General features: G+C 47.4%; 1 protein-coding gene across 1 annotated transcript; it reads right to left on the bottom strand.

The window, feature by feature from the left end:
- Positions 1-18693: 18693 nt before the first annotated feature.
- On the bottom strand, positions 18694-22871 carry IRX3 (iroquois homeobox 3). Its single transcript, XM_064459372.1, has 4 exons — positions 22021-22871; positions 20394-21516; positions 19772-19838; positions 18694-19075 (listed from the first exon to the last, which is right to left on the bottom strand). The coding sequence occupies exons 1-4, from the start codon at positions 22240-22242 to the stop codon at positions 19021-19023; spliced, it is 1467 nt and encodes a 488-aa protein (XP_064315442.1). The 5' UTR covers positions 22243-22871; the 3' UTR covers positions 18694-19020.
- Between the last annotated feature and the right edge of the window lie 266 nt (positions 22872-23137).

The raw sequence follows: 23137 nt of genomic DNA, 5'->3' as shown, positions 1-23137 counted from the left end.
ACAAGAAATCATTCATCCAGCTCTTAAAACCCCATTTGAAGAGACTCAGTCATCAGTCCTGCCCAAGAGCAAGATAAGGTAAGCGTCAAGCTTCAAGATTACAGGCAACAATGGACAGGTTTTTGTGCCTCCTGGCACCTTCTGGATCTATCTTGAGAAGGCAGTGGAGAGAACTGTGATGGCCAAGACCTCAGGTTAAAGGCAGCGTGGCAATCTAACAGTAAACTGAGGTTCACTGATTACCCTGATCATCTGGGAGATGAAAGGCTTGTTGAACCAGGGAGTGCCTTCCACAGTACCAGTAAATAATTTAGACTACACATCAGCATGGCCAGGGTAATGTTCATCTGCAGAGGAAAGAACTGAGCAGGACTTAAACTAAGCAGCAAGGGGGGCAATGCAGATTCTTATGCTAACGACAAAGCCTTTCCACATGGGAAAACAGGAGAGTTCAAGTCAGTAAGGAAAGATAAAGGATAGTCCTCTATAGAAAATTCAAGATGCTCAAGTTCTGTTTTTAAGGCTAGTTTGTGTAACAAACATGGACCTTCAGGAAGATGAACATGTAAAGGTTGCTGACCTTTAAATGAGTTATTGCAGATGGTTGAGTAAAGTCAGCCAGTGAAACCACATCAGAAATGAGACAATCAGAAAACAGAGAGGTACAAAAAAGATAATTGTTTGATGCATTTTTAAGGGGGAAGTTCCAGCTGTTTAAGCATCTGCTTGTTGAAGGATAACCACATGCTTGAGACCAAACTTGCAGAGGGCAGCAAAGCAGAGGCTGCTTGTGCAGGACATGGGCAGATGATACACCAAATGTGCAGCAGAGACCTGGCAATGCTGCAGGTCAAGGGACAAACCAGACCACAGGAGGACATTAGAGTCAATGCCCAGCTGGCTTCTGTGGCCGTTTGTACAGAGAGACAAAGAAAGGCAATGGGTTTTCCAGAATGTAAGTCTCTTCTGGCAAGGTGTTTTGCTTCACTTTTTAAAAACTGGTTTCACTCCAAAATCCTCCTGTTTCTTAACAATATCAGGCACCATCAGTAAGACCATTTTATTAATCTGTTGTATATATTACATCTTACCACACACATTTCTAATATCTGAGAATGTGATTTTGAAGTAGCAAAACTACAGTGATAAATTTACAAAAAGTTACCAGCATCAATCCACATCCCATACAGTTTATCTCAAAGGACTATATTAAAAACCAGTTAAATGGCTGCAATAAAACTGAATATTTTGATGCCAGAAAAGGCAGAGGATGTGAAACTGCTGCGAATCACTAACAACTGTGTGTACCCTCTCCCTCAAACACTGACATATGTAATTATTTTTGAGTGAGTAGAAGAACAGACTGGGAAGCTTTTGAGGTTTTGGGGAGATGACAGTTGTGCCTGTGAAGGTGCACATGTGGTGCTCTGTACCGTTTGCTGCTGTAGCCGTTCCCTAAAGTTACACATTGCAGCTCTCGCAGTGGCAGAGTTTTGCTTATCTGCTTATGATCACAGCTGAAATCAAATGTTCCAAAATCCTAGCATGTTAAAGAAAACACTTGTAATTTTCATGGTTAAAAATTGTGGGCAATAATAGTCACAGAAGAGCAGAAAGAAAAATACTGTGAAAGTCAGACAGAACCCTGTGATGGAGGTTAACTGTTAACCTGTGTCCAGGAGCCCAAGGCATCGCCCTGCCCTTTTTTGTTCAGGAAACATGTTTCTCAGTTGTTATTGCAGAGGCTGGATGGTGATTTTGTTGAAGGCAATGGGAAGAGTATCTTCAATAGATCAGAATGCGGCCTTATTTCTGCTCCAGGCTAAATGGGAAATTATCCTTTTCTTTTTTTTTTTTTTCATATTCCTGAAAGTTCTCAAGCCAGCATTGTATGGTTTTCCTGCTTATTTCCTTTTGTTCCAGTTTGAACATCTGTCTGAAGTAGTGTATTACATACTAATTTGTTCGGAGCCTTTTTTTTTTTTTTGCATGGTTGGGTGTGATTACAGTGTTCCACTTCATTTTCATTAATTTGCTTATTTATTTGCTTTTGATCTTTTATTGGTCCTTATAGTATCTGTGCGTGTGAGAAAGAGTGAGCACACATGTTTGCATGCAAACAGGAAAAATTTCTGCATTTATTTCTCAGAGCACTCTCTCAATACGTTATGCAGAGCTGAGAACTGGGATCTTTGGTTACGTCTAATGCTTGTTCAGGGGCCCCAGTTCTCTGCACCATGTGGCATGAGCCAACAGCATCGACAGGGTGCTCCCACCGCACCTACTGCTCCCTGGCTGATCACCCACCTGCCTTGGTGCGGACATGAGGCAAAGGACAGGTCATTACATGAGAGGTAGGATGGGACAGAAATCCATGGAGCACAACCTTGAGCTCTGAGTTTTCAGGACAGCATCAGTGTGTCCCCAGTGTTTATTTTTTTCATAAGGTGTTATTTAGAAAGAGGTGCTGCCCTACGGCCCTGACTGGTTCCCTAAATGCTAATATTCTGTAAACAAAAAGTCAGGTAGTTTTGACAGAAGCTTAATGTAAGCAGTTATTCTTGACAAGATAAGGTAGGTAAATGAAATTTTAGTAACTATATAGCTAAATGAACTAGAGATGTTTTAATGGAAAATAATGTCAACTAGTTTAGCAGTGGGTTGGTTGCTGTCAGTTGGACTTGACTGGAGATATAATTGAATTATGACTTTGAATATTATCTAATAAACTAATTGCTCATTCCTTTGATGAAAAGAGTGCAGGTCTTGGAAACACACTGTTATTCACTGAAGCTACTTTTATTTTTTTTAACTGGTACTTTTCTCCTGCCTTACTGAAAGTAGAATGTGGAATCTCTTTATTTTGCTTTACTTCCACTTTGAGCCAAATGAAAACAAACCCCCTCAGCCTGTGCAGAGGCAGTAAAAGAAGGCGAAGCCACAGCTCTCTGATCCCAACCCACCTGGCCCTGTGGCTGGAGTCAGTGCTAAGGCACTGCACCGTTTCATCTGAAACAGTCTCTTGACTTCATCATTCTCACACCCAGCCATCCTTTAGCCTCTCTTCAGAATAAAATTATGCCAGATCACAAGCCACAGCATTGAAAAGCTCGGGATGAGACAGTTTGCTGTCCTTGTGGTGTTGGGACGGTGATGGCTGTGGGCAGGGCATGTGGCCAAGCATGAGTCCTTTGGGCATGGGAGGGAAGCCGTCAGTGAGGTGCTCGCTGCGCACCACCCATGCGTTTCAGGTGGGACTCCAAAAAAGCCCAGCCTGAAGCAGTACTTTTGAGTGCTACTTTTCTGCTGCTCCAACTTGTGGTCTGTTTGTCGTGGTAAGGGGCTGTTGGCTGGCTTTCAGCATCAGCGATTCTCCAGGTCTTCTGTAGGAATGGCTGCGGTGCAAACATTTCCTGCGACACCCTCTTTGTTTTGTGATGTCGTCAGCCTACAGGAAGCACTGTAAATATACATATTGAAAATTGAAATAAATACATAAGTACTACTTCTCAGGATTTTTGCCAGCAGCATCTGGCACTGATCTTCAATTATTGCAAGCTGTTGGCATGTCATGGCGAGAGGAAGGCTCAGCCTTCCAGATGCAGCCCTGAGTGTCATCCAGGACACAGGGGCTGCCCAGCTGCCATAGGTTTGGCTCTGAAGTACCCCACTCATCTTCTGCAGAGGGGACACACCTATTTGCTTCTTCTGCATTAGGTTCTCCTCTCTCCTGATACTGTAATTATGGTGATGGGGCTGTGGCAGATGATGTGTTTCACCTTTCCTTTCATTCCCTATCCCTCCTATCATAGAGTGTGTTGATACAAGTGCTTTGCCTAGATCCTTTCCTGTAAAGTTGGAGAGTAAAACTCTTCATCACATGTCATCGTTGTCTATAATTACTGTTCTGTCATTGTCCTGGAGAGGAGCTGCTTCTGTCACCCCATCACCAGCTTTCTTCTCATCTTTTTGAAGCTTCACTTTCTCTTGTAGGTACCCAGGAACAGACTGATGATAGACTCTGTGATGTTTTTTGATCTTTCCCCTCTTACCCTTGGATCTTACTCACCAATCTTCCTTGCCTTTCTGTCATTGCTAATAAATTTTATTTCTGTTAATGTTATCTGTATGTTAATATTCCTACAGGAAAAGATACTGTAGTAGCAAATACCAATTCCAGAGTCAAGAGACATCACCTTGGTTTGGCCGGCATGCATATTTTTAGCAATGACAGTCCACACGAGTCTTCCAGGTACCTGTCTTCCCACAAAAGCCATATTTAATGGGCAGTTAAATTGAATTACAAATTAGATGTTGTTCTTATTTAGTAAAGGGTTTGTGATTCTAAAATACTTTTTATTGTCCTGTCCTACAGACTGATTCAATATTTTTAGCTCTTTACAGCTATGGTCAATGAGATGCATTCTGGCCCTGCTATTGGTCTTGTTTCTCAGGCAATGTTTTTTAATAGTCCCTGTTATTCCTTTTTCTTGACATATTTTACATAAATATTATAAGAATATGTTTGATTTGTACCATCTCATCTAGAACCTTTTAAAATTCCTTCTCAAACTAAAAGCATACAACTGCTTGAAGAAAAATAAGCACAGTACCCTTATCACTCTGGTACTGTTTTCTTCTAAAATAACTCCCATTTGGAAGCCTTTACTGTAATAACTGGGATATGAACATAAAGGCTGGAATTTTCCCAAATAAGAAAGCTTTAAGCCATAATTTCTTAGTACAAAAGCTTCTTTTTTGTTAAATTATATATAAGTATTTTCAGCAGGACCTCCTACGCACAATTATGTGGTGCGCATTCACTTTTGCAATATCAGCTGAAAAGTATACCTTCAATACCATTTATATTAATGTCACTGTTACAAACAAATCTTGCTTTTTTTAGAGGGTGAGATGGAGGTATATAGTCAGAGATACATGCACAAAATGTGTATCTGCTTTTTATTTTCAGGATTATCACTCTCTGGTCTCACCTCTTTTACGACCTTTGAAGATCACCGTGCAGGAATGCAAGCCCTGGATTACAGTTTGGGCAAAAGCACAGGTTGGACGTGAATGCAGCTCACAATCTATAGATTCCCCACACAAATGGGGACGTGCACATCCTTTCAATCCATGACACTGCCAACTCTGTACTTGAGGTCTGTCCTTTTTTGCCCCCTTCTCCACCTTTACATCCAAATTAGGAAGAATTAAATCCATCCCATTCTTCAAAAGAAAAAGCTGCTGCTGCTATAACATGTCACTAACAGCTACAGCTGAGACTTTTCAGAGGAGATTTCAGTGGGATTTGGGCACCCAACTGCCTTAAATTCTTTTGGAAATCCCAGTCTAATAGCCCTCTGGGGGTGTGTGAAAACTGCCTTCTGTGAGGGAGTTTCCCTTTTCATTCTGCACCTCTCTCCCAGGCCAGCCAGTACACAGCATCTCAAGCAAACAAGAAATGGCATTTCCAGCCTGCCCTGCTCACAAAGGGACACGCTTTATTGCCCACCCCAGCAACACTGGTGCCCACATGCTCCAGAAGAAGAAACCTCACAATCACACTGCTCCTCTGGTCAGTAGCATGTTATACTGCCTCTGTTTTCTTTTGAGCTCTCTCTGGAATATTTGGGTTTGCCTTACCATTGGCAGTGTTCCTAAAACACTGCTGAGACTGCAATTACTAAGCACTTTATAGCTTTAGTCTATATAAGTTAGGTGGGTTTTTCTGTGAGTTTCCCGTGAAATTTTTGTAAAGGGTGTATAAGAAATGCCTGATCCAATGAAGAAAATACCAACTGATATATTTGCTTTCCGACATATATAGAGTTTAATGTAGCATAGAGAAGCAACTAAGAATCAAGTATTGTTATGGTAAAACACTTCCTTTCATATGGAGTTATATGTGATCCCAAAATAAATCCAAATGTACATGATTGATTGTTAGAAAGTGAAAATTTTAATAAACAGTGTGGCTAGTACTGAGTTCCACCCTCTGCCATTATCTTAGTATATTGGTTTTTGTGTAACATGAGCATTCAGAAGCAAAACCTGCATGAAATCTTCCAACTGTGAATGCCTTTTCTTTGTAAGAATTTGGTGTGAATCTCTGGAAACTTGCTAAGTCCCCAGGGGGATAAGAATTCACAGATCTAACTAACCCTGAGGGTCATGTTATCACACAGATTAACTATTCTCAACCAATTTCTGAAATTCATTAAGCAGTTAAGGCTTTCTATCAACATTAGTAATGTGTACTTTCTTTTTCTACGTATTTGTCCTTAAATATATTTATTAGGTCCCTGACACACAGTGGCCCTTCTTCTTATTAATCAGCTTCTCACATGTCCCTGAAGAAGCATCTCAATTTCACGTGTTCAGCTAATTATTATTCTAATTATTCCTTTTTTAAAGGAGTCTGTACACAGCCCACAAGTTTTAATACATAGCGCCATTCCACAGCCTTGTATTTAGAGAAACAGTATCAATAAGCATATTTTTCAACCCAGACAGTTTTATGTTTTGTAGAATAAAATAAAAGACGTAACGCCTCCCAGAAGCCAGCAATTCCAGTGACCATGTTATAGACTTGACTTAATAAATAAAGCCAGGATTTTGTAAGAAGTTGTCAAGAGTCAGATTCACCAGAACAGGACTTTTATAATATCTAAGTCTCAGATAAGGTCTTTCCTGCTTAAACTGGTATATACCATGGACAATGGTTGCATACGAAAGTGGGCAGCATGTTTAGGGTGAACCCTGTTAGCTATGTATTTTCATGAACGTAAGGTCTCATTAAAGGGTTCCCTATGAACAAAAGACTGGAGGAGGCTTCCTGTGTCATCAAATCCCATCTCTGTTAATACAGACACCATTTCATGTAATGTCCAAAACTAATTTACCAAGCTGACCTGAAAGCTGATCTGTTTTAGGGTTTGGGTTTGGTTTTTTGGTTGGTTGGTTTGGGGATTTTTTTCTGTCACAAAACCTCTCTATTCTGATGGTTTAGGACTTTCAGTTTCCAGGTAGTCACGGTTCGTTTACATCTGCTTCTTCTTATGCCAGTTTTGTCCTATAATTCCTAGCCCCTAAACTGAAATACCAGCTGCAGGACAAACTGGACTTACTGGCCCAGTAGTAAGGAACAGGCTGAAGTGCCTCTGGGTACAAAGAGTTTGAAGGTGCCTGGGAGGCTGGCCCACATGACCCTCATCCTTGCACCTAGGGAAACATCTCTGAAGGAAAGCATTATTTCCTTCCCAAGCAGCTAGGGTATAAATATTTTCCTCCTCCAGAAAGCTTCTGCAAAATGATAGTCTGCTCTTACACCAAACCATTTAATAAGTTTAATTAAATGGCAGCTTATGATAATTAAACCAAAAGCCTAAGGGCCCGGTTCTGTGAGGACTTACTCCTTGCATAAGACCAATTTCCATATAATTTAGACAACAAAATAGCGGAACAGTGCCCTGCCATCTAATTTATATGAAATTGGTATTCTCCAACCCAGATTTATATTACAATGTAAACACACTTCTTATATCTTAGCAGAAGTGAGATAGCTCCAGTACAAGTATTGGAGCAGAAGAGAAAGAAAAGATTTTTAAAAGGGACCCCCCCTCCCTGTTTTTTAAAAAAACTGAATGTACAAATTAAAACCATAATCTGATAAACTCTGCATGAGGATCAAATATCCTTAAACAAATTCTCCAACATAGCAGGTACTTGTAGGTTCTTCTTTCATAATAAATTTGCATATTTACTACTTCTGGGTGTTTTCTTGAACTAATGTTTGTGATCAGTGCTAGAAAAAATCCCACGCTTTGTATTTTGGAATACTTACCGTCTCCCTGAGTGTCCCAAAGGAACGGTACCGTGCATTATCTCCTCTACCACCTGTATTTTTATTGCACTTCAAAACAAAGCTCCAGTACTACAAAGAATCGATGGAGCCTGATTCTTCACTGCCTTACTCCAACTTTGCACAGCCTGCTGCAAACAAAGCCATTCCTCTTGCATACAACTGAAATGGTGGGGAAAGTCCCCGGCCCTCCCCACCAGTGCGACGGAATAGCAGTTTTCGGTCCTCTCCCAGTCCCCTCCTGCAGACACAGGCCCTAGAAACACAGGTAAGCCACATGGAGGGGGAACAGGGACCCTTTCTGGTCTCCTCTGCTCCTGCATGCAGCACAGCTGATGACTGAGTATTTAGTATTAACCTTGGTATTTGGTGGCTTTACTGCACAAGCTGGTCTAGTTTGGGGGGTGGTGGGGTGGTGGTGTTTGTTTTGTTTTTGTTGTTGTTTTGTTTTTTAAAGGGACTGGAATTAGTGGGCTTCCCTTACAAAGGGAGGTTCATTTTGTGCCAGTTCTTCCTCCAAAGGAAAGCAGTGGTCCCACACTGAGGGAAGCTATAGGTCTGAGAGTTGTAGAAAAGCTGGAATCACTATTTTAAACAGGCTGGACACTGAATGCTGCTGTGCACAGCTACTCCCTATTAGATGCTGGTGATTAATTGCTCAGGGTTAAAAGATAACCGGGTCAGAGCCTTATGAGATATACACTTCCCACTGACAGTCAAATAGGAGACACCCATATCTAAAGTCTATTTGTAGAAGTAGTAGGGAGACGTCATCTTTTGTACCATAAATTAGTTTATCATTATAGCTTATAATGCCCATCTATCTATTTCTAAACCTTGGAGACACTGACCATCACAACTCTGACCTGCTGTTTTGCTTGCACTATAGAGTAAATACAAGGCCCAGGGGTTAAAACTCAGCCCGGATGAGCCAGAAACATTCCCTGTAAGATGAGGCATCTGGAAGATCTCAACTGGTTGATGACTGCCCTACCTGTTGGTGGGCTTTGACTCAAGCACAGAGAGAAGTATTGCATCCTGAGGGTAGTTTTTGACAGCACTGAACGTGGAAACCAGTTTTCTTTACAATCTTCAAAAGTGGCTTACAAAATAGCTAAAATATTCAAAAGCTATAACCTTCATCTCAGGCAGAGACTTTGTTATGGTGATCTATGTCTCTGTGGCCTTAAGGCCAGATTACTACAATGCACCCCCCCCAAAACCACCTGCAGGCTGGAGCTGCTGGAGGAGGAGAAGCATGACTGCTCAAGGGCCCTTACCTGGGGAAGGTGGCAAACCCTGCGCTCAGCAAACCGCATTAGCAAATATGATTCAAAGTCTTTTTAATTATTGGTATTTAAAACCTAAAACAGGAGAAAGCCAGACTCTCTGAGGAACCCACACACCACATCGCACCATGGTGGTTTTTAGGGGAGATGCACATGGCAATTACTTATAGGTACAAGCTACAATAGAGGCATTGTCCTCTACTGTGGGCCAAGGGTCCTGCTCATCTTGAAGGTACCTGAAGGGAGTCTGAAGACGTGCCGCCTCCCTCAGGGACTGTGTAGCCTTGGGGATATGGATGTCTGGCTGTAGAGGGCAGCAAGGATAGAGAGCTAGAAAGGCAGGTTGTGCTGCCCAGACAGCTATTCTCCATTTCCCCCAAGAAAAAGGCCATGAGCTAGGCAAGCTCAGCCAGTAGCTTGGAGGGTGATACCTGGCTTGTAGTCTGCCAGCTGACCCTTTGCAGCATCTGTGACAAGCTTGAGGCTCAAAACATAAGTGTGCTGTTTGGTTTTTATGTAGATTTTAAAATCTACATAAATTGAAATTTTAAAATAGAAATTGTCAAAGGCAGAAATGGCAGGATCACAGTAATTTCCCTAAATTATTTCCCTAGTAAGGCATGGTCATTTGCCATTGCGTGTTTCCTAGGGTCATGTCAGAAGCTACCAAGAGTATGATTACGACCATTTTTCAGAGGAGTCAACTCCCCACCCTGTTACATTTACAGTTGTGATAGCTTTTTAATATTACTAGCAAGTTTGTCTTTTCTTAGCTTGACTTCTAAATTTTTAAGATTAGAAATGTTCTTGGAGTAGACCAGCATATTAGAACCTAATCCCATTTTAAGGTTTGGTACCCAAACCTGAACCTAGATCTCTATCCTGCCAGTTGTCCTCTCCTTATTACTAACAAAATAAGAGCACACCATACACAGCTGCCTGTTGAAATGAATCAGCCACCCCAAAGCTCCTGGAGGGCTTTTAAACAATGGATCCAGTTTGGACAGATTTGGAATTCATCCAAATAATGGGATGAGTTCCAGAAAAAAATTATTCCAGACTGGGGGAAGGTACAGAGGGATAGGAAGGAATCCTCAGCACTTATGTGAGGCTGGGGAAGAAATTTGGATGTGTGGAAAGGAACTAGGGAAGGAGGGTGAAAAGACTGGAGGAGTGGTGGTCTTTCCATGGTACCTACTGCAACTCCACTGAGCCCGGCTCACATTAAATTTGTTTGCTGAGACCTAAGCAGAGCTGGATGCTACAGACACAGCATTCAACCTTCTGCATCCATCATGAGAAATATTAGTATTAACTTTTTGTAAGCACACTTCTGCAGAGGTCTGAGATGGGTTTCATGCTTTTGACTAGATTCATGATAAAGAGGAACTTTCTGCTGCAAAATCTGTAAGCCCTAATGACCAGGAAACACAAATCTCTTATGTTCCATGCTGCCATAGATGTGATCCTAGGATCCCTCATAAACTCCATAGAGAGCAAAAAAGATATTTGCACCTCAGTTACAAAACTCAGACAAGAAACTTTAATATTCCTACCATGTTTTGCTGATGGCGGAAGGTCCACATTTCAGTCCAGGCTCAGGCCCTGTGTAAGTGCATAGAAATTTCAGGGGCACCAATAGCATCACCTCCCTCTTACATCAAGTCTGAATTTGGCCCATAGCATTTGTTAAATAGCCCAGAAAAATGCCAGTTTATCTTACAAAAGCAAAGTAGTCCTTTACAAATAAAGAAATGGAGTAGAGAGTGAACAGAGACAAACAGAATTGAATTTCTGGGCAAAAAGCAGTCCTGGTCCCAGCCTGCATAACTCCAGCTCTCACCTTCTGGTTTCAGACATACTTCCTTAACATTAGTATATCAAGTAAGGTAAAAAATATGTCCTCTTAGCTCACATGCAGCACCGAGATTCCAAACTCTGACGATAAATAATGTACAAAGGTGCGAAAGTACAATTCTGTTTGTCCTGGGCCTCTCGTTAGGGAGATGTGAGGGATGAGGAGCAAAGCACTGCTACAGAGCTGCCAACTGCGCTGGCGTGGCAAGGCACCAAGAGTGCCCAGGTGGTCACTTGGCCAAACACCCCGCGTGCCACCAGCCAGCCCCACTCCCGGTGCACTGAGCCGCTTTTCATGGGAAGGATTTCACGTTCCAAGCACGTTGCACACACAGAGCCTATTTTCTAGGACGTCATTACCTTGCTGTTATTTTACACTTCCTTCCCAAAAGGCTTCAAAGTCTATCTTTTTAACATATATTTATTAAAACTTTCTTGCACTTTTCAAAAGAATATTTGAATGGCCACTCGAAACCCTGCTGCCTAATGACTGTCAACTTGCTGAAGAAAGGAAGAGAGGGAGGGTTGGCTTTTGGGGGGGGGATGAAAATAAAGAGAAATCGTCCCAGCTTCAAAGGGTGCATTTCCATAATTGCCCTGTAACTTTGGCAAAATAAATCTGAAGGGCTGAGAAAAGCACAATCTTTCAGATGAGTGCACTACAAAAGCCCCAGAGATCCCCAGTCCCACTTGTTACCATTCTAATTCAGTGAGAGAATTCAGTCCCTAACCTCGGTAACAAAAGCCATGAAATCACCATCCTCCCATTCCGATAGCCCATTCCCAAAGAATAAGACCTTATCCAGCCTTTGTCTCCATCCTGCCCACGGACACCCGGTACAAGTTAGGATAGTGTTAGGGGGAAGAACAACTGGTAGAGGTCGACTGACAGTTTAAACCCTCAGTCTCAGGTTCTTAGTTGCGAATGTGTGTGCTCCTATATAGCAGGGGCAGATGGGGTCTGTTTCTGGTTTATTTTATTATCACAGAAAGCCCTTTTTGTAGTATATATGTAGTTGAATTTCCATACAATCTGTTTGTCTAAACTTCCGAGATGAAACATGCACGTGAGAGTTATGCGGTAGTTTTCCTCTGGAAAGGTGAAAATACCCACCATACTGCTTCTAGAATTTAATGTTTGTCCTCAGTAGTACATGATCTTTGAAAAAAAAAACAATAATAGTAATTATAAATAAAATTTAAGAAAAAAGTGTCTAAAATGGCTTTGCTGGCATGGCCACAGTCCCAACTTTGTCATTCCTTGGTGAAAAAATGACTGTTGAATATGAATAGTAGGGCTTTTACAGCAAAAGCCCAATCTCCCGTCATTTGGCCCCTCTCTGACTTTTTTATTTTCTCAATAAGACAAGCTTTTGTGGGGATGTTCAGTATGGACAATCAGGACAGCCTTATAAAGGGATTGAGAGGGGCACACAAAGGGCTGCGGCAGCATCAAAGCAAGCCCGGCAGCACAATAGAGATGACATTTTTACATCCCAGGGCTGGGGCGGGCAGGGACTGAATACTGTGTCCATAGCAGTGTCAGTAAACAATGAGCAAAGTGGGAAAAGGGTGAAAACACAAGTCAAAATCTTTTTATTGAAGCCCCCTACACATTCATTGGGCATTTTCAGCCCTGCATTTGAAAGCTCTTCCATTTACTTACTCTCCAGATTCTTCTATTTAACTGACTGACTGATGATGGCTCCATTTTGATATCTGAAGAAAAGAATGGGAATTCTTCCTGAAGTGAATATATTAAATCATGAGATTTAATTGCGTTTTATTGGCAGTAAAGAAAATATTAGCTGCATAGTGCTGTTCTTAAAGGGACACTGCCATCTTTAACACCACATTTAAGAACCGTGTTTAAGAAGCACCAGCCTTATCTGCAGTGTTAGTCCTGCCTCTGATTCTTGGAAGAAATGTTTTACTTTTAGTTTGCCATTTTCCTGCATTTAGTTTGTTTGGGGTTTGTTGTGGTTTTTTATTTTGCATAACAAAAAGAGGCTGGAGTGTTGTGTTTAGCTGGTTTCTTGTTCCATTTCCCGTGCCCAAGCCCAAGGTCTCAGGTGTGGTTCAAACTACCAGCACAGAAAGTTTAAAACCGGAGGATTTAACCCTGCTCATTTAGCTGATTCAGGTAATCTCAGCAACTACACCAGATGCCAGCAGGGCAGACATGAGTGCTAAAACTTGCTTCTCCTGGCATTTTTTTCCTGGAATTACGTGGAAACATTTCGGTTAGTATCAGACTATGATTTAGTACACCAGAGGAAGCGTGTCTATCAAGCATAAATTTCTGACATTGTCTTCTGTAGGAATCACTTCCAAAAGTCTCCATCTGAGGACACCGGTGCTAGCGCTGCTGTTCAATAGCCATCTCAAGTGATCTTTCTCATTAATCTTTTTTTTTTTTACTGGGGCTGCTCTAATCTCCTAGTGAAGCTTTATCTTTCTTGGAAGCAAGTTAGACTGTAACAAGGCAAATCGATGTTTAACTCCTTGTATCTAATTTCGCATTACATCTATGTTTTTAGGCACTTAAATTTTACTGCTAAGGTATCTTGAGTATTGCATAGTCCAATGTGAATTTTACTAATGATCGCTGAGAAATTCAATAGAGTGACTCGTATATTTGAGAGAGAAAGAGATTTTCTTTTCACTGTTTTGCTTGGAAATAAGTATAACATTAATGTATTAAAACCTCAGTTTTATGCATACCCGGTAAGTAATTTTATTCTAGCCTGTCTAGATGGCCCACTGACATGCATTTTCACCACTGCTAAAAATAATGAGGAATCCAAGTGACACACATTTATGGCTAGGAGTGCCATCAGATCCCCTGACCTAATTGAGCATGCCTACACACCTTAGTGTGTTTTGCATAACCAACCTAGACAGCAGGAATATTTCCAACAGATTGATTGACATATTTTATTTCTAACTTAAGCTTAATCTTGACAAAGAATGATTCATTTATACCTTTCAAACTTTAGGAACTGACACAGGAGACAACCAAGCCTCAGACTCCAGTGCAAGCAATCATGTAAAGAAAAAAATATATATTAATATAGTTTATTAGTCTACTTAGCTGATGCAACTGATGTAGTAAAATTGATTAATTAGCCGGTAGGGGAGTTACTTTCTTTTATAAAATAAATGTCAAGCTAGATTTTTTGTAGGAAAGGTTTTGTCCTAAATCACTCCTCCACCTCCACCTGAAGTCCTGTACACAACCTAGAGAAGCTACTGTAAGGTGCAGTTTGATTTTTTTTAATAAACCAGCTGAACGAGAGCTCATCTCCCAGCAATAACCACATTGACTCTCAAACTGAGAGAGTTCTCTGCTTTTAAGGCATGAAGTACCTTCAACTAAATATCAGCAGTTTCCACACGCCATGCATTAAACAGGAACAAAGCCCGATAGAACAGACCGTAATAAAAGTGCTGTTTCCAGCATGTGTGTATGTGGCTGCTCTACGCTGAAAATGTCCTTTAGCACTTTTTAACCATATTCTCTGGTGTGTCAGCAAAGAGACTCCATCAGAGTATTTAACATTGCTAGGAGCAAAGGAATAAAGTGGAGTCACTGTTGATTATTACTCATTAGCCACAAGGACATCCACTTAACATGTGAATAAATGAATGACACCATGTCCTAATGGAAATGGCCTCAGTGTACCTTTAAGCAAAATGTTGTTTAATATCTTCCATTTGCTGAATAGTAAAGAGGCCTGTTGGACATGCACAGTTAGCAAGCAGCCATTGTTGCTTTGTTCCAATTTCAGCATTTAATAAAAAAAGATATCTTGACTGCAGCAATGACGGGCTTCAAAACCCCGGGTGGCAGCACAGTCTCATCGTCATTCTGCAAATTCAGAATTTCACTGGCATCCTAAAGGGTTAATACCCATAAAGCAAATGAAGCCTTAAAAGGTACATGTTCTTCATTATTCTGCTTTACATTCAAACATATAAAACAAAGAACATGTGATATCTTTATTGGTTTTCTTAGATAAAACACAAGCAAGCTATAAGCCTTAATTTTCTTACAACCATTTGTTAACAAGGAAGATAACACTCTCAAAAGTACTTGATTAGGGCTCCCTTTGATTTGTATCTTGTTATGATTTCCAGGGCATATATTTTTATATTATTACTTTAGTACACTGGTGGTTCTGATCAAAGTGATGAAAGGAGGTGTTTTAAAAGTGTAAATATTAACCATACAGGTAAACCATATAATCTGAGCAGCATCTTGAATGCTGCCACGCTGAAGCACGCTTTGGGAAAGAAGTCATAGCCGAGATATATGTTCCTACCTGAAAAGCTGGTAGGCTGGGCTGGGGGAGCCCTTTTGCCCACAAACCCTTGCAGCAGTAACTTACATTGTTCACAACTTTTAAAATTTTTTTACAGTATAGCTACTGAGTACAGTTGCAGGTATGATATTGAAGATGTTTGCTATATCATATATCTAAATGCTCATGATCAGAATCCAGACAGAATACATCTGTTCTTATGGTGATCAACTAGCTTTAACTATCTAAGCAAAATAAAAGCAAGCACATTAGCTGACATGAAAGATTTGGGGCAGTGCGGGATGTATTTTAATGCATGGTCTGGTGCCTAACTGTGAAAATTGTGTTGGATCTTTTCCTTACGCTTGTAACTTTGTCTGCATAACAGTTAGCTGCATTGGAGGCAGCTCACAAGGTATTTCTCAGCTCACAGGGCTTTCTCCTGTCTTATCCCTGGGGTTGTGATGGGCACTTTGGCTGCCGTGAATGGGAAGCCTGGCGGGGCCCGTTACGCCCAGCAAGCCACTCCCAGCAGAAGTGGGTCTGACAAGTTGGAAGTCTCTTTCTCCTGCCTCCTCCTCCTCACCGACACTTCCTCTGGCCAGCCCCGTGCAGGCGGGGAGTGAGCGGGAGATGATTACATCAATCAGTGTCAGGTCTGGGAGCTGTGATTTATGAATATGCGTAATGAGCTCTCACCTTTGAGAAGGACTAGCTAGGGAGATAATTGATTAGACAGGAAAAGAGCAGCCAACAGAGAGAGAGAGAGAGGCCTCTCTGTGCCGTCTTGTGCAGGCCTGGCTGGGGCTCCAGTGAGGCTGTCAAGCTGTGAGAGTGATTTCTAAAAAAAAAAAAGAATGAGTAGGATTTTTAATGTTTTGTTGAAACACGCATAACAAAATGCTTCCTTACAAAATTAATGGGAATTTTCTCCATGTTAGGGAAGCCAGGCAGGCACAAAGGCTGCTTTCCCCCTGCAGGGAAACCAAGTTCTCACTTCCAGAAGCCAAAGGGGTGGCTTTCCCATGGCTGCCACGCAGCCACCATTGCTGCACGAGCATCCCCACTGGTCAGGGCGAAGGGAGAGGGCTCTGCTGCAAAGGCAAAGGAGCCTTTAATGGAGGTGGGAAGCTGGGCATGCAATCGTTTTCCCATCGTGGTCTCATTATTTTCTTCCAACCCCTTTAAGCATCTGTCTGGCCACTGTGTGAAAGTTTCTATGGAAAACCCACCAGGATGTCCAGAGGAAGGGGATGTGGAAATTTGCTTCTAGCTCTCTCTCCCTCCACCCCTCCCATTTCACATGCCATTAATCTTTTTTTTATTTTCTTTTTTTTTCCTTTTTTCCTCAGCAAGAATTGGCTAAGGAAAAAGCAGGGACACAAAGTTCAGAGAGTCTGGGCAAAATTTACATGAGAAACAATCCATTTTCTAATCATCCACCCACAGAGTTTCCCCTTGTTTCAGGAGCCTGTTGGAGTGAAAAAGGGGGAACAGAGCTGCAAGGGCTGCAAAGAGGCAAACGCCGTTTCCAGGGCAAGCTGTGGCCAGCAAAGATGTATGTGCAAAGGAAGGGACGTGGTGGGGAGAAAGCAGAGATCGCAACGCTGCCACAAGCACAGCAGGTCCCTTCCCCGGCCTCCTGGGAGGGCCAGGGCTGGCTCTGGTGCAGCCATTGCTACCAGCAGCCTGGGGAGGCTGCAGGCGTGCACCAGGCGAGGGGTCTCCCCACCGTAATTCCTGCCAGGAAGTATATTAAACGTGAAATATTAAAACACGTATGTAAAAGGTGTTACACACACATACATGTAGTGTAAACAGACATCTAAATCTTATCACTTACAAACGCCTAGGATTTAAAACGTAGTTTACTGGCCTGGTGCAACCCAATCCTATAAATAATACATTCCTATCACTATGACCTCAAAATGTCAATATGCACAGCTCTGCACATTTGCATATCTTGTACTGTCTAAACTTGAAGCATGTCAGCTATGTGCTTCTGTTTGTACTTTAACTTCATTTTAACTCTTGCTTCCTAGCTCCAAGCACCCTCCCCCTCCGTAGGGTCTGTCACCAAAACGAGAAAAGCACCAGCTATTTAATCACCACCTCCGTAATTATGCCATTTCCAGGACTGTAAGCGGGGGGAGGGCGGGGGGGGGGGGCAAACGCCCCTCCCTCCAGACAGATGCTAAAAGCCTGGGAAACAAAAGCAGGAGAGAGCCGGCCTGAGAGCTTTACCCGTCCCAGCCGCCCCCTCCAGCCGCGGGAGCGGGGGGGGGCGGAGCACAGCCATCCGCGGCGGGCACCGACTGCTGATGGTGAATTGGGAAAGGAGAAGGGAAAGGAGGGGGGAGCAGCCCCCCCCCCCCCCCCCCCCCCCAAATAAACCACCAGCCACCTTGGGAAGGTTTTTATCTGACTGCGAGGCAGGAGGGGGCCGGGGCCGCCTCCCCCCGCCGGCGGCCAGCGCCGCTCAGAGCGGCCGGAGCCCTCACGGATCAGGCCAGTTTTCAGCACTTTGCCGAGGAAATGAAGCCACAAGTTCCCGAGGCCGCGGCTCGGCTGCGGGCGCGGCGGGGCCGCTGCAGCTCCCGGGGCCGGTACGCGGCGGGGCCGCCCGGGGCGGGGGAGGGGGGGGGCCGCGGGACGGGCAGCGCGCCCGGGGCGGAGGGAGCGAGACCTCCGCGCCTCGCGTCTCGGTGCCGCCGTTTCGGTCGGTAACTCCCGCCTGGATACAAAACCCGGGGAGCGGGGGTGGGGGGATGGAATACCGCAGCTCCGTTCCCGGCCCGCCGCGGCACTGACGACCCCCGACGTTTCCTCTCAATTAACCCCTCCCGCGCTCCGACGGGGCGGGCGGATCCATCGCCGGCACCCGGTAACGAGTTCGGCGGGGGCGACGGATCACCGCCGGCTGACCCCGGGCGCCGTGCCCCGCTTCCCTGGGGCAGGGGGCTGCCCCCGGGCCCGCGCACGGAGTCGCACCCCCCGGCCCGCGGCGCGGCCGCCCCGCCACCACCGACCGGCGGGCACCGGCGCCGGGCCGGGGCGGCGGCGGCGCCTGCAGGGGGCGCTGCGGCTCCAGCGTTCGGTCCCGCCGCAGCCGCCGCGGGAAGGGCCGCCCGCCCCGGGCCGCCGCCCGCCCGCCCTGCCCGGCCCCGCCACTCACCCGGCCCGGCCCGGCCCGGGCGCGGCGGCCCCCGGCCTCGGCAAAGACCCGCTCCGCCCGCGGGCGGCCCCGCACCGCCGGCCCCGCTCCGCCCGACGATGCACGGACCCGCCGCCTCGGCTGCCGCGGAAAAGCGGTCACCGGCGGCGGGGGGGGGGCAGAGGAGAGGGGGAGAAAAATAACTCCAGAGGTGGGAAAAGAAAGTGTAGTCAAAGTGGCAACAGTTTGTTTATTAGCCAAAAATATATACTTTCTTGTACAATTTGTTTCACACGTATGTACATTTTTACTGTATGTACAAAAATCCAAACAAAAAAACCCAAACAAACAAAAAAACAACCAAACAAAAAACCGAAACACCTAATTCTCACTGGACTTCCAAAAAACCTCACAAACTCAGCTAATCCAGATGATAGTACAGAAGCGGGTATTTTTTTTTCCTTTTTAGTTTTAATATACGGACATGCTTACAAGTTGTAACTATACAGAGATTTTTTTTACAGTCATTACAACAACAATAAAAAAAATTAACTATGATGATGACAACGCCGATAGAACCATAGCGGCATCAAGTTGGTTCTGGGGCCTGGAAAAAAATGACACAGAAAAAAAAATATTTAATAGAATATCTAGCCATACTAGGCTGGCACAATATTTTTAACTGTGGGTAGCACTGATTTTGTTGTTGTTATTTTTTTTAATAGCTTTCTAAATATAAAAAGTTTTCAGCAAATTTATTTAGCTACGAAAATACCACGGGCCCGATCCCCGTGGTTTCAGTCAGTCAAAAGAGGAATTGATTTCAGTGACCGCTACGCCGAACTCGGGGCAGCAGGGCTCAGCCTTTCCAGTATTCGCACTAGCTGGGGCGGGGGGTGGTTTTATTTGCTATTTTCCCACTGCCGCTGGATTTCTCCCTCAGGCCGGGCGACATCTGCGGGTGGGTACCGGCGTCCCGGGCAGGCAGGGGGTGCTCGGGGTGGGGCGGCCGGCCCTGGCTGTCCCTGATGCGCTCCCTCCCTGCCCGGCCAGAGGCGACCCGACCCCGAGCATGGCAACGGCGCGGCCCCGCCGCCACCGCCCGCAGGTCGGCCTGCCCGCGGGAACCGGGGAAAGAACGGCAACACAACACAAAACAAAACAAATCAGAATAACCCAACATGCACGCAGAGGAAGAACAAGAAACCGCCGTGGAAAGGGAACTAAAGAAGCGGAGAAAATAAGCTAACCATTTACAACTCCCTCTATATATCCTTAGGAGACTGAGGAAGCAATCTCTTACCGCCTCTGCACTGGCTGGAAAGCTGTCTTTATTAACTTTTTCTCTACTTCCAAGGCACTAGATCGATCTAAAAAGAGAAGGAAAAAAAAAAAGCGTTCCTTTATAGCCCCTGTTTTATTCTACCCCCCACCCCATCCCTGAATTAAGCCACTAGACTTAAGATCTCTTCTTAGCAAGTTGCAAATAACGACAAAGCGACTGCTTTGCTGCAGGAGCGACCGTCAAAAAAAGCTCGGACCAAGCCTTACGGCCGGGTTCTTCCCACAAAGACGATTTGAGCAGCAGCAACAACAGCAACAAAAATTATCTCCGTCGGAGGAAAGTAACTCTCGGAGTTTCAGACTAACCTGGCGAGGAGGCCCACCCCGCCGCCGCCGCCGCCGCCCCCGGGGGCCCCGCGGCCGCCCGCCCGCCGCCACCTGCGCCCCGATGGCCGCGCCGCTCCGGGGACACCGTGAGAAAACCGCGGGGCCGGTACCCCCCGCCTCGGCCCCAGGCACGAGGTCCCGCGGGGCCTCCCGCGCCGCTCCGCGCAGCCATCGCGCAGCACCGCCGGGCCCCCCGCGGCGGCTGACGGCCCGGCGCGTCCCGTCCCGTCCCCGCCGCGTCCCTCAGCGGTCACCTGCTCCGGCGGGCTCCGCGCTCTGCGCCTGGTCCGCGGGCCGCGGGAAGGCGGCGGCGGCGGCGGGGGGGGCGGCGGGGGCGGCCCCCAGCCCCAGCAGGTGGGGAGTGTTCAGTAAGGCCAGCGGGTGCGGGGGCGGGTGGTGGTGGTGGGCCGGGAAGGCGCGGTTGGTCCAGTTGGGGAACTTGCCCAGGGGGCAGGAGGAGACGAGTCTGTGGGGCGGCGGGGGCGGCGGCGGGGGCAGCGGCAGCGGCGGGGGGGCGGCCGCCGGAGGGGAGCCGCCGCCGGGAGACTTGCGGGGATTGTCCGGGCTGGTGGCCGTTTCGGCCAGCGACCAGATCTTGGGCTTCGGCAGGGTGGCGGCCAAAGCGCCGTCCGTCGGGGAGGAGGCGGCAGAGGAGGACGCGGAGGAGGGGGGCGAGAGGTGGTGCGGCGGTGGCTGGAGGGGCGGCTTGAGGGGCTCCAGGCCGACGGGGGCGGCAGCGGCGGGGAGCTCGCACTTGTGGTGGTGGTGGTGGTGGTGGTGGAGATGGTGGTGGTGGTGGCGGAGGTGGTGCGGCTCCCCATCAGCGGCCTTGAGGTAGCGCTCCTCGGAGCCGGGCAGGTCCTCGAAGCCCTCGGAACCCTCCGAGTCCGTCTTGGAGTCGGAGTGCAGGAGGTCGGCGTCCTGCAGCTCGTCCTCCAGCTCGTCCTTGTTGCTCTCGATGTTCTCGGTGTCGATGTTCTCCAGGTCGATCTCCTCCTCGTCCTCCCTCTTGTCCTCTTCCCCCTCGTGGTCGCTCCCGTAGGAGTTGCCCTCCTCGTCCGTCCTGCTGCGGGGGGCCCAGGTCATTTTGTTCTCCTTTTTGAGCCGCCGCCGCGCGTTGGCGAACCAGGTGGAGACCTGGGTGAGGGTCATTTTGGTGATGATGGCCAGCATGATCTTCTCGCCCTTGGTGGGGTAGGGGTTTTTCCGGTGCTCGTTGAGCCAGGCCTTGAGGGTGCTGGTGCTCTCCCGGGTGGCGTTCTTGGGCCGCGACGGGTCCCCGAACTGGTACTGCCCGTAGGGGTAGAAGGCGGGGTGGTGGGGGGGGAAGGCGGCGTGCTGCACCCCCGGGCTCTCCTTCAGCTCGTACTGGGCGCCCTGCAGCGAGAAGGAAGGGGCGGCCCGGCTGAGACGGCGCGCCGGGCCCGGGCCCGGGGCCGCCTCATCCCGCCGCCGTTACCGGGAGCACAGCCCGCTCGGCACCAGCGCCGCGGCCGGGCCGAGCTGCCTCGCCGCGCCGCCCATCTCCCCGGCCCCGGCAGCCCGGGCCCCGCCGACCGGAGCCCGCGGCGTGCCCGAGAGGGAGGACCGGCTCCCCAGGTGCGTGTGCGTGTGCGCGGCGGGGCCGCCGGCGGCCGCGGTCGGCCGCCGCAGCCGTCAAACCCTGCAGGCGAAGCGCGGGGCGAAGCCGCGGGGTCGCCGCTCCAGCCCTGCCCCTCTCCGGCAGCTCTCCCGGGGCAGGGCAGCGATACCGCCCGTCCCCCCCGACAGTCCTCCCGGCGGCCCCCCCGGGGCCGATCCCCCAGCGCGAACGGCGCCGGGGCCGGCCCCGGGCCGAGCGTCCCGGGGAGCGAGCGGCGAGCCCCGGGGGGGGCCTCTTACCAGCTGGGGGAAGATGGGCAGCTCGGCGGCGTAGGGCAGGAAGGCTCCGTAGCCCTGGGCGGCGGCGGCGGCGGCGTAGGGCGCGCCGTACATGGAGGAGAGCACGTTGGAGAGGGTCCCGGACGGGGCCAGCTCGGCGCCGCCGCGGGAGCCGCCGCTCCCCGGGCGCTCCGCCGGGTAAATCGGCCTGATGTACTGGTAGCCCAGCTGGGGGAAAGACATGGTGGGGGAGCGGGGGCAGGGGAGGGGGGAGGAGGAGGGGGGGGGAGAAGAGAGGAAGAAGGGAGAGAAAGGGGAGAAAGTAGCAGGGCCGGGAGCGGAGGTGGGAGCCGGGTCGCTCGCCCTCGCCGGCCGCCCGCACTTTCAGAGCCTCCCGCAAACTCCGGCGGACATGGGGGGGGAGCCGGGGGTGCGCGGAGGCCGCGGGCTCCCTCCTGTCCTCGGCCGCCGCGGTAAACGATCCGATCGCTTCTTTCTTCTCTCACTTTTCCTATTGATCTGAGTGGACCCAGGTCAGGTCCTAACAGATTGCCTGAGATTATTGGGACTCTGGGCTCTGATTGACATTTCTAGTCTCTCACAAGCCCCTCCTATTTCTTTTAAGTCTCTCTCTCTCCCTCTGCCTCCCTCTCTCTCTCATACCCAGAGCTCGCTCTCGCCGGGTTTGTCACTAGCTGCTTTTTTTTTTCTTCTTCTTTTTTTTTTTTTTTTCCTTAAATCTGTTTACTGACGTCGCGATCTTTTATTTGAGTTGCTTTCAAATCTCGTTTTAGCGATCGCCAATCAGTTGTGTGTTTTACAAAGGTTTAACCCTGCCTCATGGTATTCTAATTATATAGAGATAGATTTAGATATAATTTCTTTCATAGCCCCCCCCCCCCCCGCTCCCCCGGAGCATAGGAAGCCAGGGTGTCAGCTGTGAGCGGCACACGAGAGGGACAGGAAAAAGTTGTGACATTTAAAAATAAAGGCTCCCTCCCCCAGCCCCCCTTTTCAGGTTTTCAGATTTACAGCCTTTCCTTGCCCGGGTTAATTTTGTTTTCTTTATTAAGATATTCCCTCCTTCCCGTCCCCCTCTCCGGCCCTGACGAGGGTTGCATCTCCTAATATAAATTTA

The sequence above is a fragment of the Phalacrocorax carbo genome, chromosome 8 (genome assembly GCF_963921805.1).
Source record: "Phalacrocorax carbo chromosome 8, bPhaCar2.1, whole genome shotgun sequence".
Taxonomy (NCBI): Eukaryota; Metazoa; Chordata; class Aves; order Suliformes; family Phalacrocoracidae; genus Phalacrocorax; species Phalacrocorax carbo.
Note: the sequence above shows the minus strand (reverse complement) of the source record. Positions and strands in the feature narration are given on the sequence as shown.

Excerpts from the sequence above, each read along its gene's own strand:
- IRX3 (XM_064459372.1), bottom strand. The coding sequence starts at position 22,242 with ATGTCTTTCCCCCAGCTGGGCTACCAGTACATCAGGCCGATTTACCCG. Across the intron at positions 19,839-20,393 it reads CGCGGAGCCCGCCGGAGCAG|ATCGATCTAGTGCCTTGGAA; the intron begins GTGACCGCTGAG and ends TTCTCTTTTTAG. Across the intron at positions 19,076-19,771 it reads TTCCAGCCAGTGCAGAGGCG|GCCCCAGAACCAACTTGATG; the intron begins GTAAGAGATTGC and ends ATTTTTTTCCAG.